Genomic DNA, 26,344 nt, shown 5'->3' with positions numbered 1-26,344 from the left:
ATAAACAAGAAAATATCTAATAAAAATACTTAAAAGATTCATTGATTAATAAATAAAAAGAAATTCTGAATGTACGGTATAAACATTTTAAGGAATACAAATATTTAAAAGAATTGAGACAAAAATAAGTAACAAATACCACCGATGTGCTTTATTTAAAATCGATTTGCTCGTGTGTAATTTGGTTATTCCAGATTCAGTGTTACTGTAAAAATAAGTTTGTTTCCAAATGAAAAGGTTCAACCATACATATCTGTAGATAAAGGAAAATGTGCACATTGCTGTCACTTTTAAAAAATATTGAGTTTGGCCCGCGACTTCGTCCCAGTTTTTAATTTCGGCTCGGTGTGAATTTGAGTTCGACACCCCTGTGTAAAGGCCTTCAAGGCTGCAAGCAAAAGCATTAAAGTAGCTGTCCGTATTTTTTTTATTTGATGGTACCATCTAGTGGCTGACAAGCATATCACACCATGACCTAGTTTCATTTCCGTAGTTACGGGCAAAAGCAACGCCGATCGATCATGAATGTGCTCCTCTAGTTGACAAAACAGTGCTAAAACACATTGTTTTACGGTTATTACAGTATCATGCCATGTTGTGTATTCATATATTTATATTTTAAAGATGTATATTTGGCCATGAGAAAGGTCGCCAACTCTGCATCAACCGAGGTGCGTCCTTTAATGTTTGAGCATGCTCTTTGACTGACGTCTGTACATAAGCAGTGGCCTAACGCTATTGGTTAGTGCTGACCGACAGTTCATATTGCAATGAGCTCTATGGGACAGGGAATGGGCTTAGCATAAAAAAGACATATTGCATGTGTGTTTCGACCATTCTAGTTACATACTTTGAGATTTATTAGCTTGTAAACATTTGTAATTACCATGACTACAAATTAGGTACATCACATTTATGACATCACCACACAATCTCCTCTCCCTTAGCGTAGCTGCTACTTACAACATGGCCAGATTTATGGTGGTTCTTTCCTTCTTATGGAAACATTAGAAATTCGCTGAACTTACAGCCATTTTCCCACTGTTTTTCTCTGTGACTGGTTTGATGACATAACTTTGGTGATGCGCATTTGTAGTCCTGGACATATTTTCACAAAATGTTCAAAAATAAGCGCTCTCTTGGAATCAGAATGCATCTTTAAAATTCATGGACATCATATGTGAAATCCAAGGCACATAGCAAGCGGAATTAGAAAACTTGCATTAATTTTTTCGTTTTTCTGGGGACCCATGGTTTGGAAGTAGATGGATGTGACTTGGGCTTCCCATTTGCAGTTTTACCAGTTCTGTTCGGAGTCTGGTTGTCATGGTCTGCGTCTGCGTCTTCCCTCATGTGTCTCCTCATGTTCTCCATCCCTCTCTAGTTTCCCATATTGTGTCTCATAAGCACCCTCATGTGTCTTTTGTCCGCATCTCATTTATGTGTCTTCTGTTGTAGCTCCAGCCTTTTTGTCCCCAGCTCCCTCCTGGTTCTCTTCACGCCTCTTAGTCTCCCCATCTCAGTTTATATAGGTCTTTTACTTCAGTGTGTGTGCGTGTCTTTCCCCAGCTCGGTGTGTGTGTGTGTGTGTGTGTCCTTCCCCAGCTCGGTGTGTGTGTGTGTGTGTGTGTGTGTGTGTGTGTGAGTCCTTCCCTCAGTCTTTAGGTTTAGTTTTGTGTTTTATAGTTTTAGGTTTTTCTGCCCTCCTCTGGTTCTGTTCCCCATTTAGAAAATTATATTCACCTGCTTTCCCTCCAGCCCTCACTCCACACACCTGCTGCTTGTTTCCCTAATTGCTCCTCCCAGTCTATATAAGCCCCGTCTTGTCTCTGTGTTGTGTCTGTCCATTGTTGTTTGTCAGCGTTGTTTTGGTGCTCTGTGTGAGCTTTGCATCTCGTTCTCCAGGTCTTTGTGCTCTAAGTGAGATTTTGTTCTAGTCACCAGGTTTGTGCTCTGAGTGAGCTTTTGTTCTCCTTTTTTTGGATTTTTGGATTTTTGGCTCGCTGCCTTTTGGAATTATTTTTGTTCATCCTGCAAATAAAGGAATTTTACTTTATACCAACTCCTGCCTCTTGTCGTCTGGGTAATCTGCATTTTGGGTCCTAACCATCCCCTCAACGTGACACTGGTTTTGTTGTTGGTGGGGAAACATTTAGGTGACGAACCTGTTGTCTTTGAACGCAGCCTGTCCTATGTCGGCTGGCGGAGCTGTCAGTTTGTTGCCTTGGTAACGTGTGTGTTTTGATCTCTGTTTTTCCGACAATGGATCAAAAATATTACTGAATCCTCGAGTTCAATCGTTGCCTGGAGAAAATTAATTGGACCTTTGAATTGTGTTTATTGAAAAACCAGCTTGCTTGAATGGCAGTAAAAAACATCTCCTATTCCACCTTTAAGTAGGTGTTGCTAAACAGATCGCTTTTCTCTTTTAAGGTTTAAAGTAAATGTAAATAAAGTGAAAAATGTAGAAAGCGCCAATAAAAAAATGATCACACAAAAATACTTTGGTCTACCTTCTGCATCTTTGATTCTGACAATGCAAATACAGTGATTGCAAACAGCAGAGCAGATATGTTGGTGACAACAGTGTGAAGGACAGTGAGCAGAAGCCGATGTCTGATCTGGGTTTAATATTGGAATGGGAGCACCAATGTGAAACTGGGACAATGTTTTTCAGTATATCTGGTTGTTAATGTGACAGGATGAAACGGAGCCAAGAAGTGAAGGAGAAATTAAAACTTCTACCTTTCTTCACTTTCTTAGACGGCTGTTTCTTCTTTAAGAATTTGGTGATTTCCTGCGGTGGTTCCATCTCCTCCGCATCTCCAGCCACCTCTGCTATTGTCTCAACGCCTCCTGGGTGACAGACAGAGATAATAAACCAATAAGAAAACTTTTTTCTTCATCTCTTTTGTTAGAAATTCCCTCAGATATTTTTTTATTGTGGAAACATAAAACCAGTTAGCAACTCGACACAAAAAGACAGGGATCAAAGAGGCGGATTGCTGCAGGACAGTAAAAGAAAGGCAAATGTTTATTTTTTTCACCAGGTTTACAATCAGCTTCATGAGCCACATCAGAAAGCTTAAGATTGCAAAAGATTGAAATTCTTTTGTAGTTTTTGTGGTGATTTCAGGCAGATTTCAAATCTAAGTCTCATCCTTTAAGCTTGAAAACCATTAGGTTGGTAACAAAGTAAGTAGCAGCCCAAAAGAAAAACTCCTTTACTTTAATTATGGGTACAGATACACATCTCACATATTTTAAAATGTTTCTAATGACTTCTTTTAAGGATTACTCTAAAGAAACAATAATTATTTTAATTGCACTTCCAAATCTGTCAACAATGAAACTTTCATGGTTGCATCAGGTACAAAAATAACCATTACTGAAAACATAGAGAGCTCAGATTTTAAAAACTAAAACATTTTAATGAATCTGATTTACTATTATTTTACTTCATTAATTAAATGGGGTGGTTCTTTTGCACCACTTTTGCCATTCTTTTTCTTATTTAGCACACTCTCATTCTGTTGAACAACACGTCACAGTTTTGAAATTTAATTTATTAAAGTGTAGAAGTGTGTGTGTGTGTGTGTGTGTGTGCGCGTGCGTGCGTGCACGTACGTGTGTGCGGGCGTGTGTGTGTGTGTGTGTGAGGGAGAGTGAGACAGACAAAATCCCTAAAATCCCTTCGATCAGTCTGGATTTAGGGAGCTCCTGAGTCCAATGAATTGGACACCTTGTCTCTCTTGCTCTGTCCCACCTTTGTCTTCTCTTCCCTTTGGCTCCTCTTCCAACTTTTCCTTCTCCACCCATGTCTCCATCCCCCATCCCATACTCCTTGTCTTTTTCTTTTACCTTCTTTCCTTATCATCGTACTCTTTTATTTACTCATATTCCATCTACTCCTTATCTTCATCTTCTCTTTTCACACATTTTCCTTGATCCGTTCTTTAATTTTTTGCCTCTGTCCTCTCATTTCCACTGCTCCCTGAGGATTATGTCCAGTTTCAGGGTATTTATGTTTAAATCTCCCTACACATTTAAGTTTCATGAGTGTGTGTGTGTGTGTGTGTGTGCTTGAGACAGTGAGTGCATGTGTGTCTGCCATCAAGTCGACCCTTAAGGTGTCTGAGAATGTGTGTGTGTCTCCATGTCCCCCACTGTGGCTACATTTGTGTGAGTTCAGATTATCCTAAACCCTGTCGAATATTTATCCTGGTCTTTTATAAAGCCAATCTTGTTCTCTTTGGTGAGACCTCAGCCTGTGGCTTCTCACACACACACGCACACACACACACACACACACACACACACACACACACACACACACACACACACACGCACACGCACATGCACGCGCACGCACACATACACACACACACACACACACACACACACACACACACACACACACAGTTGTTTGAAATGGGATATGCCTTGCCTCTAATTGGGCATTGGGCAGGTGTTTTTCTAACACTGTCTTACAATTTGTGTGTGTGTGTGTGTGTGTGTGTGTGTGTGTGTGTGTGTGTGTGTTTCGTTTAACCCTAATTTTTGCATCAACCTCAGGTAAGGAAATTGGCCCCCGCTGCAGCAGCTTTACTCTGAAACAGGAATGAAATCACAGTCAGGCTTGTTTCCCGCTAACCTCTCACACATTCCTGCTTCTCCCTGCCTCTCCGTAAATAGACGGGAGATTACCACCCGGCCGGAGTTGTGGTGTGTTTCCGTGTTTCTTTAGGCCATGTTACGGTCTATCCTTGACTCACTGGACAGGTTATCAGTTTGACCAAAATTACAGTCAAAAGTTGTGGTAAATGCAGGAATTATAGTATTTATTATAATTTGACACAAAACTAAATGAATTACTTTATATATAAACTACATTTGTAAATGGCAAACAGATGAATTTTACTGTATCTGCTAATATTTAATTGTATGTATTTTATGTCTTTACTTAGTTTTTTTTTTTTACTTTGATTTGCACCACTTTGTAATTTTTGTTTTAATAAAAACTCTTTGAACAATTATTCCCAATCTTTTAAAATATATTTCTATTTATTACTTAAAGAGCAAGTCACCCCCCTACCAAAGTTTTACTCCACTGACACCTCCTGTTTGAAAAATGTGCCAAAATGTCTGGAAGATTTTTCTTGACCTCCACCAGAGGGAAGAGAGGAAATGGAAGGACAGAATAATTTTTGGAGGAGGCGAGCGGTTCTGAGTCGTATCATTTCGTATTTGCTTGTGAGTGAGTCATCAGGACGTATGGACGAGACTCCGCTGCAGTGCAGAGCAGCCACATCAGAAACACTGGCTAAGTTCACCACTTAGCCAATAGCGACGGCTAAAGCCTGATTTATGCTTCTCCGTCTGCGTCAGTGCGGAGCACACGCAACGTCATTATCCGTCCTTGCGTAGGGATCCGGCAGGCACGCAAGTACGTACGGAGTCGAGCCCACTTTTTTAAACATCCGTCGAACGAGACGGATTACGCAAGCTTGTGATTGGTCAGGACGCCGCTGTTGTTTACAGTGCCGCCATTGCAAAGAGAGCCGAGGATAACTAGCGGCAGACACGGAGAAGCTTGAAGAATACCTCGCGAAAAAACTCTAAAATTATTTACGTTTAATTCTCCCGTGACTGGAGGAGTGAAAAGATGTGCAGCAAGCGTTTTATTTGTGGACGGAAATGACAGGAAACGTGGGTTTAGAGGTGGGGAGCGCATGAAGAGATGGAGGAGAATGAGAGACAAATATGTCCGTGTTAAAAGTCTCTTATATACACAAAAAACACAATATAAACACACGATCTTGGACCGATACTTTTTTTTCTTTTTTTTTTTGGGTGCACCGTTCCTGGAGACACTGCAGCGCTACGCCCTCTGTTGTCCTGCCGGGGAATTGCTTTGCAACACTCTCCAGGAGACGGAGAAGTATGAAAGCAAAACGCTTCAGTCAATCCGTGCGTGTCTGTCCCTTGCGGAGCTGACGGAGAAGCATAAACCAGGCTTAATACAAATTCAAATGTGGTGCAGACTTTTAACCTGAAGAAGGAGCTACACTGCCAGTTCTTAGACTGAATATTTAAATTTGAAACAATATGCACATAAATGCCAAAAATGATTTTACATGTCTACAGCACTATTAGACACTCAATTATATAGTTTATCAGGAAAAAAAAGTTGATTTGGGGATGATTTGCTGCTAAAATCATTTAAATTTATTAACTTTTCTCACTTGTTAATGAGTTAAGATAGTTTTGTAAATTAAATGCAGCAGAATGAAGACGAGATTTAAATCTCTAACTTCCTGCTCACAGAGTGTGAGTGATCAAAAAACATAAATTAATGAATAACTTTCATCAGACCTTATGAGAAACAAATCCATAAATAATGAGTAACTGCTTTAATTCTGGGTTAGTGCTGTAAAATAACATCATATTACTAATTAAGTCTCTCCTGTATCCATCATCTATTCACTACTTTATTTACATCTCTGTGCTGCTCAGGCTCACGGGGGAGTGGGTGCATGTTTGTCTCCCACCCTCTTCATCTCTGATCTCCATCCAAAACCACGCATCCATGACCCGGGAACCTGCACCTTCACCTGAACTGAAAAAAGTCTGTTTTCAACAATTTCTTCATCTTGAAAATGTACCATGATCTTTATTTTGTAGATATGTAGTTGTGCTATTGTTCCATTGATGCATGCACATGGTTGACAGTCCAATAATTAATTTTTGTCCCAAAGCATGCAGCTAGAGGAGCCACACACGCTCTACATTTTTATTGATGCAATTTAGGTGCATATTAAATGGTTAAATCAGACTAAAAAAACAACTTTTTAATCCAGTTTTTTCTTTCTTCTTAAATACATGGTCAATGAGGCCTCTTAAATAAAAAATACAAAACTACAAAGTGGCCGCACAGCCACTGGTTGAGCCTGAGTTAAGAAAAGAAGTCACAAAAAGCTTTACGTTTGTGATAAATCTTCTGTGTAAACATCGTCTACTTTATCTGCACTATAAGAAGTGCACTGGAAATGTCAATGATTAAAGCACAAACTCCAGTTTGAGTCAAAACTTCAAGCATGGTATAGAATTTTTATTCAAAATAATATGAACATGTTCAGGTAAAGTATAAAAGTATTATTTAAATATCTAAAGTAATCCAAACCTCAAAGACACTGAGGTTATTGTACCACCCTAACTCCCTTTCTAATGATGAAGGGGTCCAGACTGTTCAAAAGGCTTCACAGTTGAGCGACTGCAATATAAAAAGTTAAGCCAGAGGCTGTTTTGTAACAGTTTGGTCCGTTACGGGACATTTAAATCTGTGCGTGACAATTAGAGGCCACTCTGGGACAGCGACTCTGGACACCCTGGTTGAGGGGTGAAGCTGCTTCCAATAGACGTCCCTGTGCTGGTCTAAAACGTGGAGACACCATCGCATTCCAGCTTTATTCTGGGCAGCGGTTTGAAGATGGGGGTGACACTGCGCTGCTGTGGTTACCAACAATTTGACTGTGGGCTTCACGCTTTTTCAGTCCCTCCTGAATGCACACGTCTGCACACCCACTTACGCTCACTGCGTGGACGGACACACACACACACACACACACACACACACACACACACACACACACACACACACACACACACACACACACACACACAGAGAGAGAGAGAGAGAGTACAGAACTTTAAAAATCTAAACATTAAAGCATTTTTATTGTGCCGTTCCCCATTCTGTTGTTTAATTTTGAAAGTAAAAATGATTGAAAATGAGAAAAAACTTGGAATGAAACTGTAGACTAGAGAAATTCTGTAGTATTTATAAATCCCTGAGTGATGAACCTCAGGTAATGATGGATTCCCTCCTGAAATAGACCACTGCTGGCTTATATATAGACTCCTGAAGTAGAACTCTTCAATTTGGAAACACCACAGAGACAGAACACACACACACACACACACACACACACACACACACACACACACACACACACACACACACACACAGCTGCACAGATTTACGCACAAAGCATGACCAGCATTTAAACATACTACATGTGACTTCCTGCCCTCTGAACCACACACACACACACACACACACACACACACACACACACACACACACACACACACGTGTGTGCACATACTCATGCACGTAAAAAAGAATCAGCCCATCTTCTCTTCTCTCTTTAATTCTAACATAGTTGCAGGCCTCAAACCACAGCTACCAGTGGAACACTGAAAATAACTGTAACACACACGTGCACTATCAGAGGATGTGGAAAGGATGTGTGTGTGTGTGTGTGTGTGTGTGTGTGTGTGTGTGTGTGTGTGTGTGTGTGTGTGTGTGTGTTTGTGTGTTTGTTTGGGAAAAGGTAGAAAAAACAAAAGAGAATCATCAATCAGGGAAGGATAAAAAAAAAAGAAAAAAATGAAGGATTAAAGCAGCAAACCTGTTTTTTAAAGTTGGGTGATACAACAACACAAAGTTAATTAACCGGTAAATTAATGTCGGCGGAGAAAAAAACAACAGAAAAACTAAGAATCTGAGTAAAGAAGCTGGTAAATGATGTGTGATAGAAGGTTTTATTCATCCTACTGGACAACGATGTTCTCTAGCTTCTGATATATTTATAAAAACAATTAGGTTATAGGAATGATTTTATTGCATTAATTAAATATGTAAATGATCAACTAAAGAAACAAGAATGTTTGGGAGCAAATTTGTGCAGTAAGTATAAAATTATAAAAAGATTATTAATTTTGTGTGTGTGTTATGTTTGATTAGACTTTGGGGTTTTGGTGTTTATCAGAGAACTTTATAGAAACTGTGCCGCTGCAAAAGTGTTAGTTTTGAACACGACAGTGATAATGTTGTTAGGTGTGTTTAGGTTTAGGGAAGCTGGAAGGCTTTTATTTCCAGGAAACTAACAGAAATGCATTCAAAGAGACACAAATACTTCCCACCGGGGTGTGTGTGTGTGTGTGTGTGTGTGTGTGTGTGTGTGTGTGTGTGTGTGTGTGTGTGTGTGTGTGTGTGTGTGTGTGTGTGTGTGTGTGTGTGTGTGTCTGTGGTCTTGGGGACAGGAGGGGAAATGGTTTGTGTAAGTGTTGTTGGCAAAGTAAACAAGTGAGCATGTTTACGGGTGTGAAAATGCAACATCTGACATGGCTGTTAACTGCAGCACTGTGTGTGTGTGTGTGTGTGTGTGTGTGTGTGTGTGTGTGTGTGTGTGTGTGTGTGAGAGAGAGAGAGAGAGAGAGAGAGAGAGAGAGAGAGAGAGAGAGAGAGAGAGAGAGAGAGAGAGAGAGAATTCTGGCAGCAAACTAAAATAGAGAAGAAAATGCAGCTAGAAAGTAACAAAAATACACTCCGTTCCATTTCTCTTGAACACAATAATTATGAATCTTTTTTTCTCCCAAATGAACAAATCATACGGATGGTTTTAATCGATGTCTAGATTACTGTTTACACTGAAGTGCTCATCATTTTAACATCACATTAACTTTGAGGGTTTGTGTTTCTTGGCAGGAAAACAGATTAAATGTGTCTGATGGACTGTATGCACCATTTTTCACATGACACATCCCTTCAACCAAATCTCAGTGACTTCTGCAGCTTCATCATTCCCCTCCCTCCTGACCTGACTCACCTGGAGCAGCCAGATTCTGGACCTGAGCAGGAACCTGGACATTAGCATCAGAAGCCAGAGTGAGGCGACCGCCTTTGCCGATACGATCACACAGCAGGGCGATGTGCTTCTTGAGACGAGCGGTGTCCTGAGGAAGGCCAAGCACGAGGCCTCCTGTCTGGGCCAGAGTAGTGGCCTGGTCTTTGGGGCTTTGGGACAAGCAGCTCCGCAGAAGATGAGACACGGCAGCATCACAGCTCTCCTCCCATCCCTGTGAAGAGTGAGGGATGAGAGAGGAAGTGTTAAAGATCTGCTTCCTGTTCTGTTCAGTTTATCACTTTTCGGTGTGTATTTCAGGACTTCCTCAGGTCTCAGGAAAACAGTGTCAGAAATCAGACCATAAAGGAAAAATGCACCAGGTTTCATTCAAAAACCAAGCAGACTTCTGTCAGAAAATAAGCACCTCAGATAGATGTGATCTGACTAAGATAGAAGCATCCTGCAGGTGGCTCCATGTTTCCCAAATGTGCCATCAACATACTACAGTGGCAAAGGGCCGTGGAGACTCCATGTGCGCAAACTGTCAACAGCCTACACAGTTAGTGGTTTTCAGGAAGTTTATTTTATTTTGGCAAGTTAAGAGAGGAAGCCCGTTTGTCTGACGAGGGTTGCTTTTTCCAACTGCACCATCTGGCTTTCAGAACAACAAACGGGAGACACGCTAGAAAAGATATATTGCGATTTAGCCATCAGTTGCATGCTGAAGCTACCGGTGATGAAGATGCCGTCAGCAAAAAACCACCGGTTCAGATCGGTGAATTTCTTGATGCCCATTTTGTTCTTGATGGTCTTCCTGAGATCTTAGGATGTCATAAAAAGTACACCGTAAACTTAGGTTGCTACTTTTATTTTTACTCACACATTTTATCCAGTAATTATACATGTCAGGCTGAGGAATACATGACTTATGTGTGTTTGCTGGGTGAATGTAGAGAAGGGGTGAAGGTGTGCTGACAGGTACCTATCCTCCCTCCTAACTTGTCACGCCGCCACATTGAAAGGTCCCTAATGAACCATAATAACAGGTAATCAGGTCTGTAATGACAGTAAAGAGATACATATGAAGAGAAAGAAAGAACAAAAAAGAAAGGCTTCTAAAAGGTCAAGAAGATGAGTTGATAACAGGAGAGGATATTAGAGACAGAAGACAAGATGAGCAGAAAGATGAAGCAAGAGCAGAGAGAATAAAGAAAAAAGTAAAAAAAATGTTTAGGAAGAAAGAAATGAGAGGGGAGGAGAGGAGGGAGCTGAGTGACCTACTCTTACCACAATACCTCACCGGGACATCAAATACTTGAAACAAAAAAACCAAAAAAACTACAGGTTTCCAGGTGTGGATATTTGGCAACCTTTCTGACAGACGTTCCACATGCTGCGGAAGGAAATTAAATGTCTTTAAATTTAAACTATAGACATTCATCCTAGAGAAAGATGGGAAGTGAAGAAAGGTGGAGCCAAACAGGTGTGGACAAAGGAACAAAAAACATTCAATTAGGGTAAAAGTTGCTTTTCCCCGCCCAGAAACAAGATCAGGTTCTGGTTTGATCTTTGAGGACAACTGTGAGGTTGGTTGCATTTGGAAAACATTTGTGAAGTTCACCTCATGCAAAAAGATCCCAGTGTGATCCGAAATATATAAAAGTCTTGTTTCCTGCTTATTCTATTCAAAACAAACGGACCAAATCAGGTCCTGATGGAGAGAAATCACAGGTGTGATAGCAATCCACAGCTTTGAGTGGCTCCCAATGAGATGAACAAATGCTCAGAAAACATTCCCCGAGTCCTGACATTCTCATCCAGGCTGGGAAAGTCATTTGAAGGGCCAGAGTTTTGGCTGAGTGAGAACCATGTTATGTATTCTGCTCCTAGGGGGAAACAAATTGTTCATACATTATTGGTTCTACAAATCAAATGGGACTCTGGTTTGAAGAAAGCATTAAAATAAATGATTTGGTAATTAATTACAGCTGGATGGTAAATACGGAACAATAAGGGATTCTAAATGTAGGGGGATGGAAAAAATGGAGCAATAAGCTGTTCAAATACTTTCATTCAATTCAATTCAAATTCAATTCAAAAATACTTTAATTAATCCCAGAGGGAAATTGATTGCTGTAGTAGCTAATTATAATAATAATAATCAATTCATTAAAGAGTTATTGTATATTACAATTCCAAAAGAATCAAGTAACAATTTGGTATTTTTTATACAGCACGAGTTCAAGAAGGTGATCATCAGTAGGCAACCGTGTTTTGTTTTATAATAATCTTTGGAATCTCTAGGAAAATATCTTGTTTTCCATGAAAATATTCAATTATTCTGAATTGGACGTATAATAAATGAATGGGATGTTCAGATTCTATAGGGAATAAGGAAGGTTTGCTTCTGTTTATTTTTTTATCATAAAATTAAAAAACACATTTTCAAGCAATTACAGCATGCTACTTTTTACATTTCTAATGACATGAATGAGATTTCACCCCACGCGTACAGACAAATCCATTCCAGCCAGAATTTGGATCAACTTCTTGTTCTTTTAACATCAATTCATAGTTTTGTTTCAAATGCATCAGTAGTTTGAGTTGTGCTTTTCTATTGAGTTAAAAAAATAATTTCCATTACAATCTTGATTTCTCTGCATGTCCTGTTGCATATTCAGTCCAACTTCAGTGTTTTTCCATGGAAAACAAGAGCATTCCCAAAATCTGAGGAGTGGTGTGAGTGCTCATTTAAAAATAATGCATTAATATATTTTATAACGCTTCATTCCTGGTATAATCTACAGCAACTCTGATGCAAATCAAATAGGATGCAATAATTTCTAAGAAAAAAATACCTGAGAACATTTGATAAACAAACATTTTTTAGAAAAAAATAACACTGATGGTCATCCAAACAAGTCGTGGGATGGGGGCGACGGTTGTGGTTAAAGCCAGGAAGAGATTGTGGTTATTGAGAATAAACAAAGACAAAATTAAGGGCAATTATCTAAAACAAGTTAGTGGATATCCTGATTATAATCAGCTGTGTGTTGTTCACATATATGGGACTACAATATGGTTGCTGCTTGAAGAATCAACAAGACATGAAATATAATCCAGGAAGTCACGTTGGTGTAAGAGATTGAAGGGTTTCAAAGCTTTATAAATGCCAAAACACGGCGTCCTGTGTTCATGCACAGGATTGTTTTGCAGCTTTAGAAAGTGACCACAGAGGCATCCATTCGTCTACGGTCACAGAGATTGGAAGGTCGGAAGGGAAACAGTGAAAATATGCTTAAAATAAAAAGGAAAACACGAGTGAAAAAGTGGAGCAAGAAGAAAAATGTCAGCAAAAATGAATGAGTAAGGGGAACAAAGACAATTAAAGGTCCTGTTCCCATAGAATCCATATAATACTTTGATTTAGAAAGAATAGATGAGGTGAAGAAGCATGCTAAACATGAAAACATTCTTCAACCCTTCATCCCCTGCATTGGCCGCAGAAAGGTAAGAAACAGAGAATTGATCAGGTCTGAAAAAGCTAGTCCCTTCTACGTCACCGGAAAAATTAGCATGCATGGCCCCGCCCACTTTGGCTTGTGACCAACCACAGGTAGAGAGAGCATAGCGCGTGCGTCTCTGTTAGTTGAGGCTGGCAATTACCATCTCCACAACATGGCAGAACACATTCAGACTTGTGTTGTTTATGGAGGTAAAACATCAACGCTCCTTTTGTATTCAGGAAAGAGTGAATAAAGGCAGCAGAAGAGCCGCCTTGTTAGCCAATCAGAGGTGATTTGCATATTATGAATACTGATGAGTAAGACTCTTAGGCTCCCAGCGTTTGCATTCCTCCATGCAAATGCTTGAGAGTTGGCAGCCCCGTCATAATTCTGTCTTTTTTGCCTCCACTCCTCCAGCAAACTCTCCTAGGTCCCGAAACAAGAGCGCCAGAGCCTTTTCCCACAGAAAATGGCTCACAAGATCGCAGCATGAGTGAATGGGAGCTTAAAGATGGAGAAATCAGAAAATGTGCTTCGGGTGAAGGAAAGCAAGAGTATTTGGGGGCAGATACAGGAAAAGACAACTGGGCAGGAAGAAAATGAAGACAGTAGCAGAGAAGGAAGAGGAATGCCTCCAGAGGAAGAAGCGTTCTGCTCGGGTGAAACTAAATGAAACATGCCACACAGATGCATTTCCTCCTCTCTCTTATCTGATATTTCTATTTTCATTTATTTTATTTCATTTGAGACATACTTTAAGATCACATCTAAGAAGCACTTGAAATTCTTGGTGCAGGAAATGGAGAGCTATTGGCTGGATTTTAAATCGCAGCAGGACCTACAACCTTTATCTTGTGTGATCAGACATTTTCTCACAACTGTAACAACCAAAACTAGAATCTGCTACTTTTTTTGTTGTATTTATTTTTTTTTCTCAGCTTGTTATCTTGCAGCTATTTTGAGCTCTGGTTTATAAAATGTAGCCCATGTTAAAATTCTTTGGCGAAACAATGTTTGCCAAAACCTGAACATTACCTGATTTAACACTGGAATCTCACACAGCAAAAATATTCTGCTTACCGAGTCGTTTACCTGAACAACAAAATTAGCATTTCAAATGTGTATTTGAGGAATTTGAGTAAAATTACAAAGGAAGACTTTGGCTGCATCAGAGAAACATACTGTTATTTCCTCCCTTTTGTTTGAACTGACTTTGAAATTTTGATAAATCACCAAATGAAGTCCTTTGCATCTCCTTCACCTCCACCTCATCTGTCTTTCTCCTCCTTCTCATTATCTCTTCAGCCTCTCCATTTTTCCCTTTAATCCACCTCTTCAAATCTCTGTCCTTCTCTGTGACTTTACCGACGACATTCCTGGGATTTATCCCTCCTAAAGAAAGTCTTCTGAGAACGGGATGGAGAAGGTCAAAGGTCAAGAGTGAGATGAGGTGCATCCATACCCGACACCTTCAAATATTTAGATTTCAGCGTCTCTTTGAGTATTCATTAATGATGAATGACTGGCTGTAAAATCATTTGTATAGTCGACACATTTTTGAAACCTTGTAAGTAATGTTCAAGACTTTTGCTTTTAAAGTAACACCAAATAGATTTTAAACTTTAAGCTAGAGCTTTAACATTGATCTCAGTGATTGGTGAGTTAGAAACTTGACCAGAGTCATATTTGACAACACCCTGCAGCCCTCTGCTGACCAAAAACCATTCTTGATAGTTTTGTTGAGCAGAGGTGCCCTACCTGCTTTATGGCTGTTAGCTGTAATGCTAGCAGTTAGCATTTTCAGTTTGCCGATTGTCAATAAAAAGAACAAGAAGAGGAAAAAGAAGAAATTTGCTTTTTCTGTTGGCATCATCGTGGAGCCTGGAAGTAAAAGTAAGTAAGTTTGGAGGTGAAGCAATGACCTAAAACCAGAGCGAACATCGGCGCGGCCTACACTAGTTTTAGAGCGTTAAAGGAGGCTACAAATCACGGACTGATGGTGACCTGTCTTTGTTGCTATTGGACTTGTAAATAATATTTTTTGTTCAACAGTGTGGATCTTTTTACTTCATGGTTTATTTCAGTATTAGTGGGCTCATGTTAGTGTTAGCTAGCTACAGCAGCGTTGTTTACGACAGTGGCAATTCCACTTTCAGCCAGTAGAGTGGAGGAGCAGAAAAGTGTCTAGTGTTACTTTAAACATATTTATACTTTTATTTTATGTTTCTTTCATTTGGGAATGTCTTCTGTGATAATGGGAGCTGCTGGAGTTCTAAATAAGAACAACAATGCTGACTATTTAAAAGAAGGAGAAAGAAAAATGACATCATCATGTTTATTTGTCTGTAGTCACAGCAGAGAATGGATTGTGTTTACTGAAGCGTGTGCACTGTGCACCTGTGTCCCTTGATATTTTGGTTTTGACCCTAATTACTGCTAATTCACTTAATGCTAATAATCCCATTTAAAACAACAGGCACACTTTCACAGCCTCCTGAGGATTACCAGCTGACCTTCTTTTCTGTAGTTTTTTTGATGAATGCGTGTGTGTGTGTGTGAGAGAGAGAGAGAGAGAGAGAGAGGTCTTCAGATAGAGTATTCGTCTTCAAAAGGTCAGTTAATTTTGCAAATGAAGGTCTGAATGAAGCAGCAAAACTACATCGTATACACATTTGCAGATCTCTTGCAGGAGATGGTGAAGCTCTGTAAACAAATTTGTTTATTCAGGGTCCCCTGCAACATGAACACACACATACACAGCTACACACATGTTGCTCATACAAAGCTCGGACTGTGTTAATGTTGGTTTTAAAAAGCTGGATGTCATCAATTCTCAGCAGGAGCTAGTGTGGCTTGAATTTATGATCTGATCTCCCATACGCACGCGCGCACACACACACACACACACACACACACACACACACACACACACACACACACACACACACACACACACACACACACACACACACACACACACACACACACACACACACACACAAGGGCCCCTGTCCTCACCATTCACCTGTCAGCTTCTGAAAAGGAGTGCGTGTGCCCAGGGACCTTTTTTGTAAGTTCCTTTAAAAATCAATGTGTGTGTGCTCGCGTGCATACGTGTGTACGGAAGATCAGATAGTACATTCGAGAGAGAGAGCGAGAGTACCAGCTGTGGTGTGTCCTGCAGTAGCGGTAGCAGTGTAGCTTCCAAGATGGCAGTCTGATCGGGGGTCAGTCCTTGCCACAGCGACATCAGCAGCACCAGAAGGTGCGTGGCACTTCGCAGACGAACAAACGCCTGCTCCAGCAGTGCCCGGTTGTCCTCAGCAGCCTCCGCCAAAGCCATCACCTGCAGAAGACAGAAAGCAAGACAAATCTTAGCACAACTTTTTTTTCAGCTTCATAAATAAGAAATCATGTTTATTTCAAGCAGATTACAAACCATGATTTAGTTATTTCACATTCTTCAACAGCACATCCATTTACCTGAAGACCCTCTGAAATATTGCTGCACTGCCTGAGTAAACAGATTTATGGGTATCAAGCATCTACAGCCAACTCCCTCAGGTGGCTGATTTACTTTTTGTTTATGTTAGTCTGAAAATTCCCACAGGACAACTTCATCACAGCATGCTGTTTATGCAACGAGAGCTGTCACTGGATCCCCAAACATAACACTGAATCTATTATTAAAAGTGTAAAACCTCACCAGATCATTTCTCACAACATTTAGAAGTGTGCGCATCAAGGTTTAGTCTGCTAGAATGCTGGTCTATTTTTGTTACTCCACTGCAGAAACTAATTCCAGCTCAAGACAGCTTTTATGTAAAGTAAAGGGTGTCAGAACTAAAGCTATGAACTTGTCACTGTGACAAAAACAGAATCCCATTGCGACATTTGTTGCAAAACTGCACACACTTGAGCTAAATTCACCCCCCATAAAATAAAAAAATAAAAACTAACTCACACAGAAGGATGGAGTGGAAGTGGATGCCAAAGCTTGTCTTGCAATAATAAAGATAATTGTTAAAGTTTAAGGTATCTTGGAAACAACGTGGTTTTGCAATCAGATCTTCCGCTACTTTGTTACAAAATCATTGTGCATCTTTTAGCAAGAATCATAAATTTACCAAACATTAAAAACAAAACAGTTAAAACTACACAGCTCTATGTTTACATGTCTTCAACGCCAAAGTGAAGTGATGCTTAGAAACAGAGAGAAACTGAATACTTGCACTAAAACACAGAAGTTAAAGGTGAGGCTTAAGTCTGTCCGGCTTTTATGCAAATATGCAGCTCTGCAGCAGACAACAACTAAACAAGTGAATGCATGAATGAGGTGTGGTGAGACCAGGTGGACCTGACCTACAGCGAGGGGTCAATCCCTCTATTCCTCTATCATTGCAACAACAAAGAGGTGAAGATGAGTGGAGTGGCGAGGACAAGCGACGACAGAGCAAGACATATGGAATTGAAGACAACAAGAAAGGACAAGTCGGACAAAGAGAAGGAAAGAAACGGGAGACGAGGGAGGTGGACGAGAGAGATGAACAAACGAGAGTGAAAAAGATGAGGTGAAAGCAGATCTGGGACTAATGGACGACTGTGTGTTCAGATAAATTAACAATCTGCAGGCCTGAGTGCCAGCTCACGCCAGCGGTTTGTTTGACAAATGGATTTGGTACTTGACATTTGATCCTGGAAAAACAGAAATGAAAGACATGAAGAAATAAAGAGGGTGTGTGTGCATGTGACTGTGTGCTAGGGTTAAACAGTATTTGCCAGAGTAAGTCATTCTGATGTGCATAAGGCTAAGCTATAAACAGGTTAAAACTCCAGATCGCTTCCCTTTGGTTTTGTGGTAACTTCAAAAAGTTCCTTTGACTGAACCGGGGTCGTCTATGGGTGCCGTGTCACTCACACATGGATCGTAAGCTATTCGCACTTTCCATCAACATCTCGTCTCTCGTCTCGTCTTCCTCCGCTTATCCGGGTCCGGGTCGCGGGGGCAGCATCCCAACTAGGGAGCTCCAGGCCGTCCTCTCCCCGGCCTTGTCCACCAGCTCCTCCGGCAGGACCCCAAGGCGTTCCCGGACCAGATTGGAGATGTAACCTCTCCAACGTGTCCTGGGTCGACCCGGGGGCCTTCTGCCGGCAGGACATGCCCGAAACACCTCCCCGGGGAGGCGTCCAGGAGGCATCCTGACCAGATGCCCAAACCACCTCAACTGGCTCCTTTCGATCCGGAGGAGCAGCGGTTCTACTCCGAGTCCCTCCCGAATGTCCGAGCTCCTCACCCTATCTCTAAGGCTGAGCCCGGCCACCCTACGGAGGAAACTCATTTCGGCCGCTTGTATCCGCGATCTCGTTCTTTCGGTCATTACCCAAAGCTCATGACCATAGGTGAGGATTGGGACGTAGATCGACCGGTAAATCGAGAGCCTGGCTTTCTGGCTCAGCTCCCTCTTCCCCACGACAGATCGGCTTAGCGTCCGCATCACTGCAGACGCCGAACCAATCCGCCTGTCGATCTCCCGATCCCTCCTACCCTCACTCGTGAACAAGACCCCGAGATACTTAAACTCCTCCACTTGAGGTAGGACCTCTCCCCCGACCCGGAGGTGGCAAGCCACCCTTTTCCGGTCGAGAACCATGGTCTCAGATTTGGAGGTGCTGATCCTCATCCCAGCCGCTTCACATTCGGCCGCAAACCTACCCAGCAAGAGCTGAAGGTCAGAGCTGGATGAAGCTAGGAGGACCACATCATCCGCAAAAAGCAGAGACGAGATTCTCCTGCCACCAAACTCGACACACTCCACACCACGGCTGCGTCTAGAAATTCTGTCCATAAAAGTGATGAACAGAACCGGTGACAAAGGGCAGCCCTGGCGGAGTCCAACCCTCACTGGGAACAGGTCCGACTTACTACCGGCTATGCGGACCAAACTCACGCTCCTCTGGTAAAGGGACTGAATGGCCCTTAACAGAAAGCCACCCACCCCATACTCCTGGAGCGTCCCCCACAGGGTGCCCCTGGGGACACGGTCATAAGCCTTCTCCAAATCCACAAAACACATGTGGATTGGTTGGGCAAACTCCCATGCCCCCTCCATCACCCTTGCAAGGGTATAGAGCTGGTCCACAGTTCCACGGCCAGGACGAAAACCACATTGCTCCTCCTCTATCTGAGATTCAACTATCGATCGGACCCTCCTCTCCAGTACCTTGGCGTAGACCTTTCCAGGGAGGCTGAGGAGTGTGATCCCCCTATAGTTGGAACACACCCTCAGGTCACCCTTCTTAAAGATGGGGACCACCACCCCGGTCTGCCACTCCCTAGGAACTGCCCCCGATGACCACGCAATGTTGTAGAGACGTGTCAACCATGACAGCCCTACAACATCCATAGCCTTGAGATACCCAGGACGAACCTCATCCGCCCCCGGGGCTCCGCCGCTGTGTAGTTGTTTGACTACCTCAGCAACTTCTGCCCCCGAGATTGGACAGTCCATCCCCAGGCCTCCCAGCTCTGGTTCCTCCTCGGAATGCGCATTGGTGGGATTGAGGAGCTCCTCAAAGTATTCCTTCCACCGTCCGACTATAGCCTCAGTTGACGTCAGCAGCTCCCCATCCCCACTGTAAACAGTGTGAGCGAGTTGCTGCCTTCCTCTCCTGAGGCGCCGGACAGTTTGCCAGAACCTCTTTGGAGCCGATCGATAGTCTTTCTCCATGGCCTCACCAAACTCCTCCCACGCCCGAGATTTTGCCTCGGCAACTGCCACTGCTGCACCCCGCTTGGCTATCCGGTACCTGTCTGCTGCCTCCGGAGACCCACAGACCAGCCACGCCCTGTAGGCCTCCTTCTTCAGCCTGACGGCTCCCCGAACCTCTGGTGTCCACCAGCGGGTACGGGGGTTGCCACCACGACTGGCACCGGCCACCTTACGGCCACAGCTAGCAACAGCCGCCTCGACAATCGCAGAGTGGAACAAGGCCCACTCGGACTCAATGTCCCCCACTGCTCTCGGGACGTGGTCAAAGCTCTGCCGGAGGTGGGAGTTGAAGACCGTCTTGACAGGTTCTTCTGCCAGGCGTTCCCAGCAGACCCTCACTATGCGTTTGGGTCTGCCAGGTCTACGCGGCATGTTCCCTTGCCATCTGATCCAACTCACCACCAGGTGGTGATCAGTTGACAGCTCCGCCCCTCTCTTCACTCGGGTGTCCAAAACATACGGCCGCAGGTCAGATGATACGACTACAAAATCTATCATCGACCTGTGACCTAGGCTGCCCTGGTACCAAGTGTACCGGTGGGCATCCTTATGTTCGAACATGGTGTTCGTTATGGCCAAACTGCGGCTTGCACAGAAGTCCAATAACAAAACACCGCTCGAGTTCAGATTAGGTGGGCCGTTCCTCCCAATCACACCCCTCCAGGTCAAGCTGTCATTGCCCACGTGAGCATTGAAGTCCCCCAGCAGGACAATGGAGTCCCCTGATGGAGCACTATCTAGCACTCGTCCCAGGGACTCCAAAAAGGGTGGGTACTCTGAACTGATATTTGGCCCATAAGCACAAACAACAGTCAGGACCCGTTCCCCGACCCGAAGGCGCAAGGAAGCTACCCTCTTGTCCCCCGGGGTAAACCCCAACACACAGGCAGAGAGCCTCGGAGCTAACAAAAAGCCAACCCCAGCCCTCCGCCTCTCACCCGGAGCAACTCCAGCAAAGTAGAGTGTCCAACCCCTCTCCAGGTCTCGGGTTCCAGAGCCAATGCAATGTGTCGAGGTGAGTCCGACTATATCTAGCCGGTACCGCTCAACCTCTGCCACAAGCTCCGGCTCCTTCCCCGCCAGCGAGGTGACGTTCCATGTCCCAAAAACTAGTTTTCTTGTCCGGGGATTGGACCGCCAAGGCTCCCGCCTTGGTCTGCCACCCGATTCGCATTGCACCGGACCCTTCATGTTCCTCCTGCGGGTGGTGGGTCCACAGTTGGACGAGCCCATGTATCCGGTTCGGGCTGGGCCCGGCCGGGCCCCATGGGCGAAAGCCCGGCCACCAGGCGCTCGCTCACGGGCCCCAACCCCAGGCCTGGCTCCAGGGTGGGACCCCGGTAACCCTCCGGGCCGGGTACTCCGACTCTTCATTTTAACCGCCATGAAAGATCCTTCGAACATAAACTCCTTAAACACAACAGTTTCTTGTAACTTCCACGTTTCCATCTGATCGAACCCTAAGAAGCTCTTCCATTATTTTAGCTTCATCCTCAAAGAGCCTTTAGACAGACAGACAGACAGACAGGCAGACAGACAGACTTTATTGATCCCAGGCTGGAAAATAGCAGCAGTACTTACACACATTAAGACAATCAACATAATTTTTAAGCATGAGAGACCCCACACACAAGTGTACCAGCCTGGTCTTACTGTGTGTGATGTACGCCCACATAGTAAAAACTACAGAGAACCCGATTTCACACACAAATATTTCCCAGTCAGATGGGAAATCTCACGAAATCAAATGTGGCACTGATGTAAACAAACATGGTGGAGGGAAAGCATGCAGCGAGTTTCTGTCACCTCGCTTTCCGATTGGTACCACGTCACATTCAAGAAGCATCACGCTCATTTGTTCTCAAAAATGGGACCAAGACAATCCAACATGTTTGAAAGCCCAGATTTTTGATTACAGCATTCCTGATGCGCTTCTGGGTGGACCACAGCGCTAACAACACATCACACATGACAGATATATCTGATTAGATCATCTTTAGAGCCCTTACTGTAATCAAGCACATCTTTAAGATTGTTGGAAGAGGAGGATCGGGTATAAAATCGGCATGAGTATTTCGCCCTGTGAACCGAGCTTAAGGGTGGGAATATCAGAATATTCTAGGAACATAGGGAAAAATGCAATTATTTTTACAACGTTAAAAATGACACTAAACATCAAACTGATCACTGGTTAGGAAATATTATGATTATGTTTTCGTTGTAAGGAAACTACAGACTTATACATACATCCTACTTGAATGGCCACCTTATTGAAGTAAGAGTCTGGTAAATGGGAGATTGGTGATCCAGTAATGGACTTTAGTACACAACTGGTAGGAAAGAAACTCCAAAGTCTGAGGAAAATAAACAGATATTGGCCTGGAATATTTGCTTACCTTAACAGACAGATCTGGGTTTGTCTTCACTCTTTTTACCCACTAAAGAGTTGCTTTAGGTTAGTGGCTGTAACCAGGGGTGGTCGTACACATGCTAACATATCTCTGCTTAAACTGGGATGTTTTCCTAGCTAGTCTTTGGAACAGGAAAAGAACTCCCAAAAATCAGTTCTGAGTATCAAGTTGTCTTCGAGAGTCTGACAATTGCAGTTTTTATGTCATTGTTTGCTATGAGAAGCATTTAATGTTTGTTTGAACTTTGAAGTAGAAGTTATTATAGTAATGCTAAGTTTTCGCTGATTGTTCACAACATTTTCATCTCCAAAACACGCCACCCAGTCCTAAAACTCGTTTTGACATAAACCCCTGATATTTCAATGGATACTTTTAGGACAAACACACATAGATCTTCGCTCTTAAGAAACATACACACACATATATCCCAAACCACCCTGCCCCTGGGGTCTCTGAAAGTGTGGGTGTATTGATAAAAGGCTCCAGGTCCACTGAAGGGGTCCATTGTTGGCAGCGGCTCGACTCCACACACACTCTGATTGATGCCAGCTGAGAGAATACAAAGACACATTTAGGCTGAACACACACACACACACACACACACACACACACAGGAACATTGGATTAAAGAATATGCACACACGTGTTTTAAAGTTTCACACGAACCGACACAAACTCACATAAACAATTAAAAAAGCTGGAACACAAGATATTCTACACACACATCCTCAAAGAAAGCACGGCCATCTAAGTATGTGCCAACACAAACACACGACGATACACAGTAGCAGTGTGTTAACAGCTGAACTACCGATGACCTTAAGCAACCTGCATCAGAAGCTGCCGAGGTCGAGACCTCCTGACGTGTCTGCGATAAAGCCTGGACTCTTTTCACAACACATAAAAGGGACTTTCTGATTCATCTTAGTTTCTTAAACCTGGTTTACGTCTCAATGACAAGGTGCAACTCTGTGAAAGTGTTTTTCTTCACCACGTTATGCACATACACTAAAAATTCTAAACGCGATCAAAAGCAGAGAAAGGAAAATTATGTTTACATTCTCCTCTGTTTATCATTGCACTTCGTATCCCCCCCCCCCCCCCCCACACACACACACAAGTAAAAGGGCCCATAACCACACACCCCGTCACACAAGCAGCTATGTTTGTATATTCACACACCATTGCACTAAAATATGCACACACATGTACTGCAGCCACAAGAAACACAGCGAAAAACACAAACAGATATCATAGTTAGCCTTATCTATGGAAACGCACGATTTAGAGCACAAACATGAGTAAACATATACAAACGATGTGGTTTAAAGGAAGTCATTTGACAGGGTGAACTGTATGACGTCTGGTAGCTTCGGTTACAGCCCGTGGAAGAATCAATCCGACAGGAAACTCAAGAGCTTGAAAAAGTGAACAGAATCAGAAAACTACAAAAACATCTACAGATTTCAGAGGCAAGAACATCCTAAATCAATACAAGTGACGTAAGAAAACTATTATAGCATCAAATAAGGAATAATCAACATAAAAAAATACATCATCTAATTTGTTTCATTTCCAATTGCTGAAAAACATCAGCAGGAGTACGGCTGGGCAATATGGCCTCAAATCTATATTTGCAATATAATCTGAAGCATGTGCAATTACGATGTATACTGTGATATATTGTTTCCTTTGTTTATATATGTCAAAATGACATGCTATAAAAAATCCTCATATGGAAAATATATTGCAGCAGAATAAAGACGTCCAAAAAGTGTAGAATGCTCCTCCTCCTACCGCTACAAGCTTGCAGTCACTGCCATTCTGTTGTTCCAATGTCGGCACGGGTGCACATCCTAGTGACATCATGTGTTATCGCAATATCGCGGTAGAGCCAAAAACTTATTATTACCCAATTTATATCGTTTCTACCTTACATCGTTTATATTGCCCACCACTAAGCAGGAGTTCATTTATTTATGCACAAATCTTAAAAATCTACTTCTAAAATAATATAAATCACAGCATATACTGCTACGCATATGGAAAAATAAATTACTCAACACAATAAAACAATCAGAAAAAAGAAGATAAACAGTGGCGTATTTGCCATGAACTGACTGACTCTGGAACACAAATAGCCTGAGAAACAAGAGAGCACAAAACACCAGTCGCCGTTTCTAGATCCAAATGTCTTTCATTGTCCGTGACTTCAAACGGAGTTTTTCTTTTGGGGAATTTTTGGTAGTTCTGATTTTGAAGTTTTAGCAGCTGGCTTTTTCTCCTTCTCAGATATTATTCAGCGAGGAACCTCTTACAGCAGTGGTGTTCTGTTGATAAATGAGTGAGCGAGTAATGAATGAAGGACCCAGGGACGTGCAGAACTGAGGTGGTTTGGTGAGACCGACAAGCAGATGGCCCAATCGTTGGTTTAAGACTGAGCGTGTTATTGGCTAAGGTTTTTAGACAAATGCAAGATAACCACTTCATTTTATTTTTTATAATCTCTACTATATATGTATATATATATATTTACTTCTAAAGTTTTCTTCATACTTATTTCAGTATCTCACGAGTCTTTACCTTAACCCCAGCCAAAATCAGGACTAAGAAAAGGACGCTGGCTCTGACTCATGTAAGAAGAACTAAAAACCAAAACATGACTAAAGAACCAAGAGAACTGAGCACAACACTCCTGTTTTTATATTTCCACACTGGTTACCAGTAAACTACAAAATCGATTTAAAGTACTACTACTATTAGTTTATAAATCACTCAATGGCATGGGGCCAGAATACATGTTGGATCTCCTTCCTGTAAATAAGCCCAGCAAGGAAGGAAGTAGTTAGCTGGTAGAACCCCAGGTTAGAACCGAACAGGGTGACGCTGTTTTTAATGCTGCCCCAACTCTAATAATTTTTAAATCAGAACTGAAAACCGTTATGTTTTAATCAGCTTTTGAATGATTGTTTCTTATGCTGCACGTTTTGTGCTGCATTAGCTCACCCTTTATCTTTCACTTTGTCTGTTTCTTTATTTTTAAATTGAATTTTTCTTTCTTCAGTTATGCTTTACTGTCAGCAAATGGTGAGAAATGCTGAGGGCAGGGACATAACAAAAATCACAATTTTCTCCATTACCAACTGCTTCAAGTTAAGTGTCCAAAGTTTCTAATTCATACGCAGCAAAACTCCTCATGCTACTTCAAACATGCATTAAGGTTAGGCTGATTTAACTTTCCCGGTTCTATTCCGGCAAACTTGTGCATGGCAAATGTTGCATTGAGCCACACTGTCTTTTATGGACTTTAACAAAAAATATGGACACAGTTGACATTGGTCTTTGCTACTTAGCTAGCACGCACTGTTCTGATCACGTGGGATTTGCATGCTGGATCTGGGCGCTGCTAGATAAAATTGCTGGAATGAAATTTAAAGCGGAACAAACTGCTTCTATCAGAGATTGCCCGATATAGGGCTAAACGATTAATTGCACATGCAATTAAATTGTAATGTGGCAAAAGGAGATTTTCTAATCGCAAAGGCTGCGATTTGACGGGCAGCAAGTGGTTAGCAGAATGCTAATATACATGGAACCACCCATAGGGATGCTAATGCTAATATCACTGATTACAGTCTTACAAATTACGAACTAGGAAAGTGCCAAATGATTACATTTGGAGTCTAATAAAAAAGTAAAAACTGTCATTAATCAAATAAATACAGACAGCTACTTTAGTAAAGCTAGAAAACCGTAAGTGACTTTAACTCCACTGAGTTTTGGTTAGCAGCTATGGATGTAACCAGTGGTGGCTGGCCAATAGAGGGCGATAGGGCGCCGCCCTCCCAGTTTCCCCAGTGTTTTTAATTTTTATTTAAAAAACTAAATAAATAAAATTAACAATAATCACATATTCTAAGTTAATTGTGTGTTTTGTAACAAAAATAAATCATATATATATATTT

The 26,344-nt window shown here is 42.2% G+C and overlaps 1 protein-coding gene across 5 annotated transcripts in view; it reads right to left on the bottom strand.

The window, feature by feature from the left end:
• bbs9 (Bardet-Biedl syndrome 9) overlaps positions 1 to 26,344 on the bottom strand; it is a 186,496-nt gene that overhangs the window by 71,497 nt on the left and 88,655 nt on the right. For 4 of the 5 annotated variants that reach the window (XM_015949922.3, XM_070551029.1, XM_015949923.3 and 1 more), the window contains 3 exons: positions 16,362 to 16,544; positions 9,675 to 9,924; positions 2,746 to 2,856 (listed from right to left, as the gene is read on the bottom strand). In XM_015949922.3, the coding sequence (XP_015805408.3) occupies positions 2,746 to 2,856; positions 9,675 to 9,924; positions 16,362 to 16,544 (544 nt within the window). Of the gene's footprint in view, positions 1 to 2,745; positions 2,857 to 7,333; positions 7,595 to 9,674; positions 9,925 to 16,361; positions 16,545 to 26,344 lie in introns of those variants that run through there. The other variant, XM_054740926.2, reaches the window with a different exon arrangement.

The sequence above is a fragment of the Nothobranchius furzeri genome, chromosome 5 (genome assembly GCF_043380555.1).
Source record: "Nothobranchius furzeri strain GRZ-AD chromosome 5, NfurGRZ-RIMD1, whole genome shotgun sequence".
In the NCBI taxonomy this organism is placed as follows: domain Eukaryota; kingdom Metazoa; phylum Chordata; class Actinopteri; order Cyprinodontiformes; family Nothobranchiidae; genus Nothobranchius; species Nothobranchius furzeri.
This window is presented reverse-complemented; position numbering and strand designations above follow the sequence as displayed.